At 47.2% G+C, this 12,985-nt stretch overlaps 1 protein-coding gene across 24 annotated transcripts in view; it reads right to left on the reverse strand.

The window, feature by feature from the left end:
• Window positions 1-12,985, reverse strand: part of LOC112665635 (mucin-19) — a 124,276-nt gene that overhangs the window by 45,323 nt on the left and 65,968 nt on the right. For 8 of the 24 annotated variants that reach the window (XM_049102630.1, XM_049102619.1, XM_049102621.1 and 5 more), the window contains 9 exons: window positions 10,782-10,877; window positions 9,750-9,785; window positions 9,349-9,447; window positions 8,560-8,598; window positions 7,535-7,630; window positions 7,168-7,266; window positions 6,297-6,335; window positions 5,278-5,373; window positions 3,270-3,368 (listed from right to left, as the gene is read on the reverse strand). In XM_049102630.1, coding sequence (XP_048958587.1) covers window positions 3,270-3,368; window positions 5,278-5,373; window positions 6,297-6,335; window positions 7,168-7,266; window positions 7,535-7,630; window positions 8,560-8,598; window positions 9,349-9,447; window positions 9,750-9,785; window positions 10,782-10,877 — 699 coding nt within the window. The remainder of the gene's footprint in view (window positions 1-3,269; window positions 3,369-5,277; window positions 5,374-6,296; window positions 6,336-7,167; window positions 7,267-7,534; window positions 7,631-8,559; window positions 8,599-9,348; window positions 9,448-9,749; window positions 9,786-10,781; window positions 10,878-12,985) is intronic. The other 16 variants (XM_049102622.1, XM_049102623.1, XM_049102635.1 and 13 more) reach the window with 12 other exon arrangements.

Raw genomic sequence — 12,985 nt, forward strand, 5'->3', positions numbered from 1 at the left:
TCTTTCTCCCCCAATCCTCTCCTTCTCCTTCTTCTTTCTGACAACCAGTGCTCTGCTTTGCTAGCTTCAGACCTTCTCTCAGTACTTTCTGTTCAGGTTGGGGCCTTTCAACCTTGGAAGTAAACTCTAGTTGATGCTATCTATGTTCTACCATTATTAAGCACCTCTTTATACTCCCCTCTCCTTTGAGATGCCCTCAACTCCACTATGAGATCCAGAGCCATCTATCCTAGTCATCGGAGTCTCAGTCTTCTCTGTCCCTCTAAACACTATAGATGTGGGCCCAGTGATACTTATGGTTTGCAGAAGGTCTGTGTAGATGTCAATGTATACAGCCACTGTTTTCCTAGCTCTTTTCCACCCCCACTGGTTCCCCATTGAGCTTAAATGCTACCCAATTCTAAGATCATCAATGCAAATTAAAAATCCTTTAGTCCACATCACACCCTGCTGAGGGAGGTATGGTTGGACACAGCTGAAAGTGAGGACCAGACTCGCCTGATTTCCTAGTACTTGGGGATCTAGTGCCTGCTTTCCCAGGGGTACTGCCACTTCCAGTTCCAGGGGTTGCTTCAAACAAGACCTTAGGTATGGCTTAATTTTACAATAAAAAAACAAGTTAGTTAATTAAAATATGAACCTGATCATCTTTGGAGGATGGTTTGTGTAAGGACAAATAAACATTTAAAATAAGAGGCTTAATTCTCTCTGGTGGAAATAAGGAGAGACACCCCCCTTCCTTTTCTTAGACCATTTGCTTTAGAAAACTTGTCATTTTAGATTTTTTTATCTGTCTTTAAAATGTATGTAAATCTTTTTTAAAAATATGAATAGATCTCTTCCAGCTTGATGACCCAGGAAGGTCTTTCCCAAGACTCTAGGAGCTGTATCCTAGAAATGTAAACATGAATGGAGATAGTACCCTTATCTCCCTCTAGTTACAAACCTTCCTCCCTTTGGAGTTTATTTTGCCCTTGTATAAAGCTAGTTAAATAATCAAATTGTCACCCCAATTACCAGGTGAATTTAGGATAAACTGTGTATAATAAATGGTGTTTTAAAGTCCCCTCACTTGAGAACTAGTAATCATTTTTCTTGAAAAAATATATGTAAAGCATTGTCTGCTTGTGAGATTCCTGTCTTTACAATCTTAGTGAATTGCCAGTAATTTGCATCCTTTCTAGTTTAGTACTTATTCAATTATAAAACTCTTTTCTTTCTCTAGTCTTGGGACCTGGGCTTCTGGTTCCAGAGAGGGTTTTGTTTTCAATTCTATGACCCCAACAGCTGAAATATGACTGCTCTTTATTGCCATGAAATTCAACATATCCTACAATTTCACTCAGTTCACTCATGTTGTGAGTTTTTGCCCAAGTTAAAGCACATGTAGTCATACTGCACTTATCATAATATAATATTATTTCCAAAATAGAATAACTCTGCTGTTTTAAACTCCAATTTATTGGTTCTCTTACTAGAATTTCCTCTGAGTTCCCATTCAAAAGCCTGTCATGGAACATTTCCTTGATTTTGATTTATGTGTGCCCTATCTGGAATTTGCCTTTGCATGTATATAAATATTCATTTCTCTTGCTCAAAAATCAAGTTCTAAGAGAACAAGTACATGACTATTCTGTTCTCTCGAGTACTCAGTATGATGTTATGTACACAACAAAAAGCTCTTGATTTATTTCTGATCTCCAGTTTTGACATTACACAAAAAATAATAATTAAATTCCTCAGGACACATTGTCTCTATAAAATTTTAAGTAAAGAAATCACATTTTCATTGTCTGGATTTATTCTGATTGTGCTCATTCGGCTCCAAAAGTGCTGTCACCAGTAGCTACAACAGTGGCTACAAACCCCTCTTCTGCTGATCCCAATTGAAAAGAACAATGGCTATCAGTCCGCAATGGAGTTGCCAGATTTAGTGAATAATAACACAAGACACTGAGTATATTTGAATTCCAGATAAATAACAATCACATCTCAATGGGACATTCTTTTACTAAGAAGGTATTCCTTATTTATGTGAAGTTCACATTTCAATGGCATCTTGCACCTTTATCTGGCAATTATAGTATCTAAGACAGTTGAGACAGTTGAGATAAAAATGATCAAACTACTCCTCTTCACTTGTCCTAAAATCACAGCAATTAAAACCACAGCATTGTTAAGTTCACTTAAGCTTCTCATGAAAACTTTAGGTCACAGCTAAGCATATGATAGAGCAATACCAAATAGCCCAGGTGAGCTGATGCCAGTGAAAGTTGATCTAGTTGTGATGGCATCAATAGCTCCAGTGGTACTTCCAACAGGCACTCCTGTTACACTAGTAGATAAACAGTACTGGTACATCATATATATTACTGTAGATTTAAAATGGTATATTAGTAGTTTTAAAAGGAAACATATAGAAACCAGTAAAGGAAATATATTATTAAAATGGTCGACAGTTTTTATATCCATCTACATCACTCTTGTATATTGGGTTCTGATAAAAGAGACTTCTCATTGTTTTGTTTTACATGTATGGCTCTTACAAAAGTCATGGTCTGAATGAAATTCTAAACCAATTCAACATGATTGAGATGGTATCATTTCATTGCTTGGAGTACCAGATTTGAAACGGCCAGTGATCAAGTTCTTCTAGTCAAAATATATAATTGTGTATTATAGGGGCAGCCCGGGAGGCTCAGCGGTTTAGTGCTGCCTTCAGCCCAGGCCCTGATCCTGGAGACCCGGGATCAAGTCCCACGTCAGGCTCCCTGCATGGAACCTGCTTCTCCCTCTGCCTGTGTCTCTGCTTCTCTCTCTCTCTCTGTGTGTGTGTGTCTCTCATGAATAAATAAAATCTTTTAAAAAATTGTGTATTATGAGATATTTAAATAAGGAGAAGTGTTGGTGTTATACCCTGTTTTAAAGTACTTTCCAAATAAACATTGATGACATTGTTTCATGTATTTGATTATTTCTGGACTTATTTCTGGATTATTTCTGGACTCATATTTGTAGCCAAGAGGTCAATTCAAAACAGTATCACACCCAAGACTCAGGTGCAGAAGCCAAAAGGTGGGAATTTAGGACTGCAAAATACACCATGTCTGAGCTAATGTGAGAGAAACAAGATATTAGGTTCACCACAATAAGAAGAGTCAGTTCATGAAGCTGTGCACACGTACATCATCAATAATGAAATCTTAAGAAGACATTAGAAACTACCCTAAGATGAGTAGAGAGAGGATTTAGATGTTTCATGTCCATACCTTGTCTGACGCCCAAGGATGAACTTGGAGCAGTTGGGACACCACTTGTGTCCTCAAACCCCGATGCTTTTCTGAAGGACTCTGAACCTTCTGAGGTCACTGAAAAAAGTGGAGAAAGGCATTTATTTCCAAATAGCAAGATTCTGATTATCACACTTTATATATGACAAAACGAATATTATTTATATAAAAGATCTATACAAATTAGAGTACGCTACTAAAAAGCACATATAGGGGGCAGCCTAGGTGGTTCAGCGGTTTAGCGCCGCCTTCAGTCCAGGGCCTTATCCTGGACACCCGAGATCGAGTCCCACGTCAGGCTCCCTGCATGGAGCCTGCTTCTCCTTCTGCCTGTGTCTCTGCCTCTCTCACTTTCTGTGTCTCTCATGAATAAATAAAATCTTAAAAAAATAAAATAAAAAACACCTTGAAAGATCAAGGCAAACAAAAGCCATAGATATTGACTTCTACTGAGTAAAAATATCACTACGATTCAACATTTGGAGATGGAATCTCAAGGATATGCCCCTACAATATCTGTAAATGCACTAATCTGCATGGAAGCAACCAAGGTTCTGGGTTTGTGCTGCTCTAGGGGATATCATTTGGCAAGTTACTGTCATGTAAACTCTAATTTCTTCCAGACAGAATTTGCAAAATACATATTATATCAACTGGTTGGCAAGAGAAAACCAAAGGAAGAAAAGGAACTCAGGCACCAGCTTAGTTTATGAATCCAGAAAGAGCAATCCCATGGTGGATTACTAAAACAGTGACTTTTCACGGTTGCCACAGGACCTCTGGCTTGTCCTGAAAGCAATCAGAAGGACTGGAGGATTTTAGTTGGTTGAGGACTTTGTGATGAAAGTGTTTCTGGAGGTTCCCCAAGTCTCACTCTGGACTTCAGGGAACATTGGGACAGATGTGAGAGGAAAGAGAGGAAAAGGTGTCCACCGTGCCACATGTCGGTTGCTGAGAGTGCTTGTTCATACAGTGCACTGGGCTCCTCCACAGCTTCTGACTGTTCCCGAAAACGTGCATTTCCCCAAAGTTCCCATGAAGCTTAATGTTCTAGTCTGGGAAACACCCTTTGAACAGCTCTAGGTTAGGTGAAGATGAGCTAGGGGAACAACTGCAGGGATTATTAGGACAGTTGACAGCCCAGCAAAATCACAGGGAAAAGGGATGCTGATGAGAGGAACCTTAAGAGGGAGTCAAAATGGGTGACTGGCTGCATAAGGGGTGGGAGGGAACTCGGGCTTCTTGGGTTGTCAACAAAATCAACTCTACTTAGAGAATGTCCATAAGTTTTGTGCTTAAACAAAGAGGAATTGAAATGTAGGCCATGAGGCACTGGAGATGCCTATTCTCCTTGCTTCCGCTAAAAGGCATGCTCCAGTGAAGCTGGGTCCTATACTAGAAGTCAGGGCTATTCAGAGGAGAGGAAGTGTTCTGGGTTATAATCCAGCCACTGTTAGTCCAGACGCCATGCTTTCCATTCATACATCTAGAGAGAAAGGGACCTTCCCAAACTATGGTATTTGTGTGAATTAAATTCAACCATTTACATTGGAACATTAGCCCAAGCATAGGGTGCCATATAAATATAAGTGAATCAGGAAATATGTAAAATATACCTATCACTTAAGGAAGTCCCAAAGTCATCCATAGGCTGACTTTGCCATAGCACTAAACCACTTTAGCAAATAAGACAGGGAAGAAGTGATACAACCCGGCAAAGGAGGACTACTGGAAAAATGAGGCTGGGAAAAGCCATAGCAGTTCTCTTAAATTTTGCTCCAACTCTTCAGAAAGCTATGTTGAGTGCTGCCTTTTTCTTTAGGGTGACACAAACAGTAAAGCTTGCTCCAAAGTCTGTCAGTGCCGACAAATCTCCGGCCAAGGCCTCACATGTCATTGGCTTCTCAACCGTGATAGTGAGCAGCAGCGTGGCCTAATGCCCATCGCTTAGGCGTGGAGGGTTGAATGGCTTCTGAACTCCACTCACCTGCTAGGTGCCCAGGACTGGTGAAGCCAGGGCCCCCTGCGGTCCTGCCCACGCTGCCAGCTTCCAGGGTCGTGGCCACCGGACTCCCGCCAACACCTGACACAAACACACAAGGGACCTCTCACCTCAAACACACTGGCATTGGACTCCCCAAGGGGGATTTCGCAGTTGCTTCACATGTGCCCACCACAGAACATGGAAGCGTGGATCCATGGACTCTCTGTCCAGGGTCGGCGAACCCTTTCCTCCAATACGACCTCCCTGCAAGGTTTGCTTTTCCTCCAAGGCTTTCCTGGTGGGCTTCGTTGCCTTTAATTTCATTGATTGATGGATGGATTGATTGACTTCATTACATATTTGCTACTTTATTAAGTCATTCCCAGTTATTTATTCATTTATTTTCCCACATATTTATCGACTCGCCTATTGATCTCTCTATGTCTCTGGTTATTGATTATTGGAATCTTTGTGGCCTGTGTCTCGATTTGGGGCCACCTGCATAGACCTCTATTGGAGTCAATGAGGTTGCTTGCAAAGGAAGGGAACCTTGGGCCCTGACAACCCTGTCGCTCAGGGATGAGAGTCACTGGGAAGAAATGTAATGACACAGCCACTTGCTCCTTTCACCTCACACACGCAAGGAGCACAAGGTATCCTGAGAGAGAGGCATGGTTCTGTCTTCTCTCATCGTATTTCTTTCAGTCAGGGCTCGATGGCATTTAGTGAATTCTGGGATCGATTCTTTATCGGGAGGGGATGGAAAGGAAGGAAAGAAACCTGGAGACCCTGCTAGAGCCAGCCCATCAGACCTGGTCAAAGACAAGTTAAGGTCAAGTCAGGTCTGCTAGGCCCGTCGATTTGTGCCGAAACCTTGCCACATTACTTGTCTGCAACGCTCTGTCCGAAGCCGTCCTCCTATGCCCTATCAGCACTTCCTGAAGAAGCCAAAGCGAATACTAATTGGAAATAGGACATGTGTTTGTTTTGGGACCTCCAAAGCCAGCAAGGAAGATACTAACCTGTCCCAGAAGGTTCACTCCGAACACCTAGAGTGGTTCCTGCGCACAATAAAAGAGAAATGAGGGTCAAGAAAAGTGGTGACCCAGTCCGGGAAGTGTCTGACTCTTGATGTGGGCTGGGGTCATGACCTCAGGCTAGTGGGATCAAGGCCCTCAGGGGGCAGCCCACTGTGCATGGAGCCTGATGAAGATTCTCTCCCTCTCTCCCTCTGCATCTCTACAACCAACTCTACCACCACAAGAAAACCAACCGGACTGGGCTCCCAAGAGGAAGTCACTTGTTCAAGAGAGCTGAAAGGTAGTACCAAGGCTGGAACAAAAAGACAAGTCACCCAGTAACCTGGACACCAACCCATAAGGCCTCTGAGGTCACGCTGCCTCAATGGATCATGATGAACCTCACAGCGTGTTTGGACTATCCATTCAACAAGTGCATGGAACGCTTCCAGATTACACTAGAGTAAGGAGCAGCTTAGGAGCAAATAAGTCATAAAGTGTTCTTTCCACCTCACTGCAGAAAATGCATACAATCCATAGGGAAAGTAGTTCAAGAACACTTTTTAAAAATTTTTTATAATAAATTTATTTTTTATTGGTGTTCAATTTACCAACATACAAAATAACACCCAGTGCTCATCCCGTCAAGTGCCCCCCTCACTTTTCTGTGAGAATTCCGCAAATCAGTGGCAAACTACTCACATCTCAGCTGACAGTTGAAACACACTACCATGAAGCAACCAAACATGGATAGAGTCAATTCACGAATAAAGGCCCTCCCACTTCACTAGGAATGACTCCCTCATGGCATTAGCCACTGGCAGCTGCACAGAGGTCCCTGAGAAGAAGACATCGACTACATTGAAAGCCATACCTCCTCTGAACCGCAAGGTCGTCCCTGCCGTGCTGGGGTTTCCAAGTGTGCTCCCACTACCAGGTACTTCTATGAAGCCCCCGGAACGTTCTGGAGTTCCTGCCACAACAGCCAAAAACGGTTTTATTTGAGAATGACAACATCCTTCCTATATACGACACACATTATACATAGGACAGCAGGGAGCTTTCTAGCCTCAAAGCGGCTCAAAGGGACTCAAAGGATGTACTAAGTTAGATAGCTCATGAAGACCCCAAACACAGGGAGAGTAGGCTCATGAGGATGGGTGCTCCCACTTGACCAGGAGCGAATCCCTCCTGGAATAAGCCGCTGGCCGCTTGCAGACTGGCTTCGCAACTCCACTCACCTGCTACGCGCCCAGGACTGGTGAAGCCGGGGCCCCCTGCGGTCCTGCCCACGCTGCCAGCTTCCAGGGTCGTGGCAACCGGACTCCCGCCAACACCTGACACAAACACACAAGGGACCTCTCACCTCAAACACACTGGCATTGGACTCCCCAAGGGGGATTTCACCCTTCCCTCACGTGTGCCCACCACAGAACGTGGAGGAGGCGTGGTTCCACGGACTCTCTCTCCAGGGTCGGCGAACCCTTTCCTCCAATACGACCTCCCTGCAAGTTTGGCTTTCCCTCCTGACTCTTTCCTGGTGGGCCTCAAGCCTTTCACTTGATCCATTGACGGATGGACTGGTTGCCTTCCTTCCTTAGGGGCCACTTTCTTCAGTCATGCCCATTGCTTTCCTCATTTCTTTCCTCGCCTAGTCATCGACTCGCCTGTCGATCTCTCTATGTCTCTGGTTATGGATAATTGGAATCTTTGTGGCGGCCTGCGTCTCGAAGTGGGGACACCCGCATCGTCCTCTGCTGCTCTCCATGAGGTTGCTTGCAAACGAAAGGAACGTTGGGCCCTGACGACCCTGTCGCTCAGGGATGAGAGTCACTGGGAAGAACTGTCATGACACAGCCACTAGCTCCTTTCACCTCACAACGCAAGGAGCACAAGGTATCCTGAGAGAGGGGCATCGTTGTGTCTACTCTCATCCTATTGCTTTCAGGCGGGGCTCAATGGGATGTTGTGAATTCTGGGATCGATTCTTTATCACGCGGGGATCGAAATGAAGGCAAGAAACCTGGAGACGCTGTTAGAGCCAGTCCGTAGGACCCGATCAAAGACAAGCTAATGTCAAGTCGGGTCCACTAGGCCCGTTGGTTCGTGCCGAATCCTCGCCACGTTACTTGTCTGCAACGCTCTGTCCCGAAGCCTTCCTCCTATGTCCTATCAGGGCTTCCTAACAGAGCCAACGGGACTTCTAGTGGGCAATGGCAGATGTGTTTGCTTTTGGAACTCCAAAGCCAGCAGGGAAGATACTCACCTGTCCCAGAAGGTTCACTCCGAGGACCTAGAGTGGTTCCTGCGCCCAAAGAAAAGAGGAATGATGGTCAAGAAGGGCGGTGACGCCGTCCGGGAAACGTCTGACTATTGTTGTGAGCTGGGGTCAGGAGCTCAGGCTGGTGAGATCAAGGCCCTTGGGAGGCAGCCTGCTCTGGGTGGAGCCTGCTGAAGGTCCTCTCTCCCTCTGTCCCTCTGCACCCGCAAACTCACCACCAGCTCCTAAAACAGCCCCCACACCCACCAGACGGGCTCCCAAGAGGGAAGTCACTGATCCAGCCAGGAGAGCTGCACGGCACTGACCGAGCCGGCACCAAACAAACGCCAAGTCAACGAGGCCCCTGAGGTACACCCATATGGCCTCCTGGCACACGCTGCCCTGAGTTTCGTAGGGCGCCGCACAGCGTGCTTGGACTACCCGCTCACCACGGGAAGCATGGAACGCCTTCGAGACTAGACTCGAGAAAGGCGCAGCTCAGGAGCAAAGAAGTCACAAAACGTTCGTTCCTCCTCGGGACACCGAATGCACAGGATCCATAGGGATGGTGGTTGGAGAACACTTTTCCGTGAGACTTCTCCAAAGGAGTGAGTGAGTGGCAAGCTACTCACGTCAGAGACAATGCGACAGACACGCTGCCCTGATGGCCCCAAACACATGGGTAGTCGGCTCATGAGGACGGGCCCTCCCACAGACCAGGAGCGACTCCCTCCTGGCATTAGCCACTGGCCGCTTGCCCGAGGTGCCTGAGGAGAAGCTCCCGACTTGGCATACCTGCTCTGCCTGCCAAGGTCGTGCCTGGGGCGCCGGAGTCTCCACGTGTGCTCTCACTGCCGGGTGCTGCTGTCAAGCCCTCGGAACCTCCTGGGGTCCCTGCCACGACAGCGGGGAAAGGCTTTGACCTCCAGGGTGGCAGCAGATTCCCGCAGACCACTCCCTTGGCGCGGAGGACAGCAGGGAGCTTCCTAGCCTCAAAGGGTCGCGGAGGGACTCCTAGCATGGCCACAGCTAGCTAGCTCATCTCCAAGGCCTACAATCAGCAGCTCAGTCTGGAGCGCGACGTGGGTCCCGCTCAGGGCCATTTCCTAGGGCCTCAAAGGTCTCTCCTGACTGCTCTCGGGAACGCAGCCTGGTCCCTCCCGGGCTAGGGGCCATGGGGGTGCTGCCTTCTTTACCTCCTCTGGCACTTGCGGTCGGGCTGCCGGTTCCCCCTGAAGAAAACCGAAGAAGAGAGACAGCACATCAGCGGACACTCGAGACCTCAAACGCTTCCCAACCTGCCAACCAAGCCGTCCCGTCCAGACCAGGCAGCATTTGCGTTCCCAGGGCACAGACGTGGCACAGTGGCCCAGGGCACGGGGCTGGCGGGCAGCACATCCCCGCGCCAAACCCAGGCCACCGCAGCTAAGAGCGCTTCTCGCGGCATCTGGGGTCAGAGAGCAATTCCATCAACTTCCCCATCTGCCCTCTTTGGAGGCGTCGGGGCAAAGGCCGTGCTCCAGGAAGAGAGGGGCCCCTCTGTTCCACCGGGGAAGCCAAAGGCAACCTCAGCCATGCCTGCGTAGACATCAACTCGCCTGGCCGGCTGCACCTCACTTCTGCCACATCTCGGGCCAGGAACAACCAGCTCTGGATGGCGCTCCCCTGTGAACCCCCCTTGGAGGAGCCCTGCTCATACCCCCTGTCCATGCTGCCTCACGGCCGAAACAGACACGCAGATGACCCTGTGGTGTGCATGACCCCATCCTTCTGATTCCACCTTGTGGAGTTGGAATCTCAATGATCACGCCCCGCCCCTGGCCCTAAGGGCCCCCATCCACCTGGAAGCCTCCCAGGCTCTGGCTTGGCACTGCTCTCCTGGAGGATAGCTCTAGGCACGAGCCTCCCGTGCAAACTCTCATCTTTTCCAGAGGGCAGCGGCAACACATGGTGAGTCTCCAGGGGTGTGGCAGGGAGACCCCACAGACCAAGACCACGGCGGGCTCCGCCTTAATGCATCAATCCCCAGAGAGCGGTCCCGCGCCACGTTGCCTCTCTGGAGCATGATGCAAAGGCACACGCCTGCTGCCGGAGACTCTCAGGGCTGACAAGTCTCCAGCCAAGGGCTCACATGTCCTTGGCTTGTCAACCGTGATCGCGAGCAGCAGCGTGGCCCGATGCCCGTCGCTTCGTTGTGGAAGCCAGACTGGCTTCGCAACTCCACTCACCTGCTACGCGCCCAGGACTGCTGAAGCCGGGGCCCCCTGCGGTCCTGCCCACGCTGCCAGCTTCCAGGGTCGTGGCAACCGGACTCCCGCCAACACCTGACACAAACACACAAGGGACCTCTCACCTCAAACACACTGGCATTGGACTCCCCAAGCGGGATTTCACCCTTCCCTCACGTGTGCCCACCACAGAACGTGGAGGCGTGGTTCCACGGACTCTCTGTCCAGGGTCTGCGAACCCTTTCCTCCAATACGACCTCCCTGCAAGATTGGCTTTCCCTCCTGACTCTTTCCTGGTGGGCCTCAAGCCTTTCACTTGATCCATTGACGGATGGACTGGTTGCCTTCCTTCCTTAGGGGCCACTTTCTTCAGTCATGCCCATTGCTTTCCTCATTTCTTTCCTCGCCTAGTCATCGACTCGCCTGTCGATCTCTCTATGTCTCTGGTTATGGATAATTGGAATCTTTGTGGCCTGTGTCTTGACGTGGAGACACTCGCAGTGTCCTCTGCTGCTCTCGATGAGGTTACTTGTAAAGGAACAGCACCTTCTTCCCTGACGACCATGTTACTCGGGGATGAGTGTCACTTTGAAGAACCCTCTTGACTCAGCCCCTTTCTCCTTTCCACCTCACACATGTAAGGAGCACAAGATAGCCTGAGAGAGAGGCATGGTTTTGACTTCTCTCATCCTATTTCTTTCAGTTGGGACTCGTTGGGATTTAGAGAATTCTGGGGATTATATTTATCACTAGGGGATGGGAAGGAAGGAAAGAAACCTGGAGACCCTGTTAGAGCCAGTCCGTCGAACCTGGTCAAAGTCAAGCTATGGTCTTTGGTGTTGAGTTTAAGAAGTTTCTTCTAGGTCTTGGAAACTAGCCCTTTATCTGAGATTTCATTTGCAAATATCTTCTTCCTATCTGTAGGTTGTCTTTTCGTTTTGTTGACTGTATCCTTTGCTGTGCAAAAGCTTCTTATCTTGATATAGCCCCAATAGTTCATTTTTGCTTTGGTTCTTCTGCCTTCATGGATGTATCTTGCAAGAAGTTACTGTGGCTGAGTTCAAAATGTGTGTTGCCTGTGTTCTCCTCGAGGATTTTGATGGAAACTTCACTCACATTTAGATCTTTCAGCCATTTTGAGTGTATCTTTGTGTATGGTGAAAGAGAGTGGTCTAGTTTCATTCTTCTGCATGTGGATGTCCAATTTTCCCAGCACCATTTATTGAAGAGACTGTCTTTCTTCCAATGGATAGTCTTTCTTCCTTTTATCAAATATTAGTTGACCATAAAGTTCCGGGTCCACTTCTGGGTTCTCTATTCTGTTCCATTGATGTATGTGTCTGTTTTTGTGCCAGGACCACACTGTCTTGATGACCACAGCTTTGTAGTACAACCTGAAATCTGGCATTGTGTTGCCCCCAGATATGGTTTTAGTTTTAAAAATTCCCCTGGCTATTCGGGGTCTTATCTGATTCCACACAAGTCTTAAAATATTTTGTTCTAACTCTCTGAAGAGAGTCCATGGTATTTTGATAGGGATTGCACTAAACGTGTAAATTGCCCTGGGTAACATTGACATTTTCACAATATACATTCTGCCAATCCATGAGCATGGAATATTTTTCCATCTCTTTGTGTCTTCCTCAATTTCTGTCAGAAGTGTTCTATAGTTTTTAGGGTACAGATCCTTGACCTCTTTGGTTAGGTTTATTCCTAGGTATCTTATGCTTTTGGGTGCAATTGTAAATGGGATTGATTCCTTAATTTCTCTTTCTTCAGTCTCATTGTTAGTGTATAGAAATGCCACTGACTTCTGGGTATTGATTTTGTATCCTGCCACGCTACCAAATTATTGTATGAGTTCTAGCAAATTTCGGGTGGAGGCTTTTGGGTTTTCTATGTAGAGTATCATGTCATCGGCGAAGAGGGAGAGTTTGACTTCTTCTTTGCCAATTTGAATGTCTTTAATGTCTTTTTGTTAGACAACAAATTGCTGAGGCTAGAACTTCCAGTACTATGTTGAACAGCAGTGGTGAGAGTGGCCATCCCTGTCTTGTTCCTGATCTTAGGGGAAAGGCTCCCAGTGCTTCCGCATTGAGAATGATATTTGCTGTGGGTTTTTCCTGGATGGCTTTTAAGATGTGAGGAATGTTCCCTCTATCCCTACACTCTGAAGAGTTTTGATCATGAATGATGCTGTATTT

Source organism: Canis lupus, chromosome 27 (assembly GCF_003254725.2).
Source record: "Canis lupus dingo isolate Sandy chromosome 27, ASM325472v2, whole genome shotgun sequence".
NCBI lineage: Eukaryota > Metazoa > Chordata > Mammalia > Carnivora > Canidae > Canis > Canis lupus.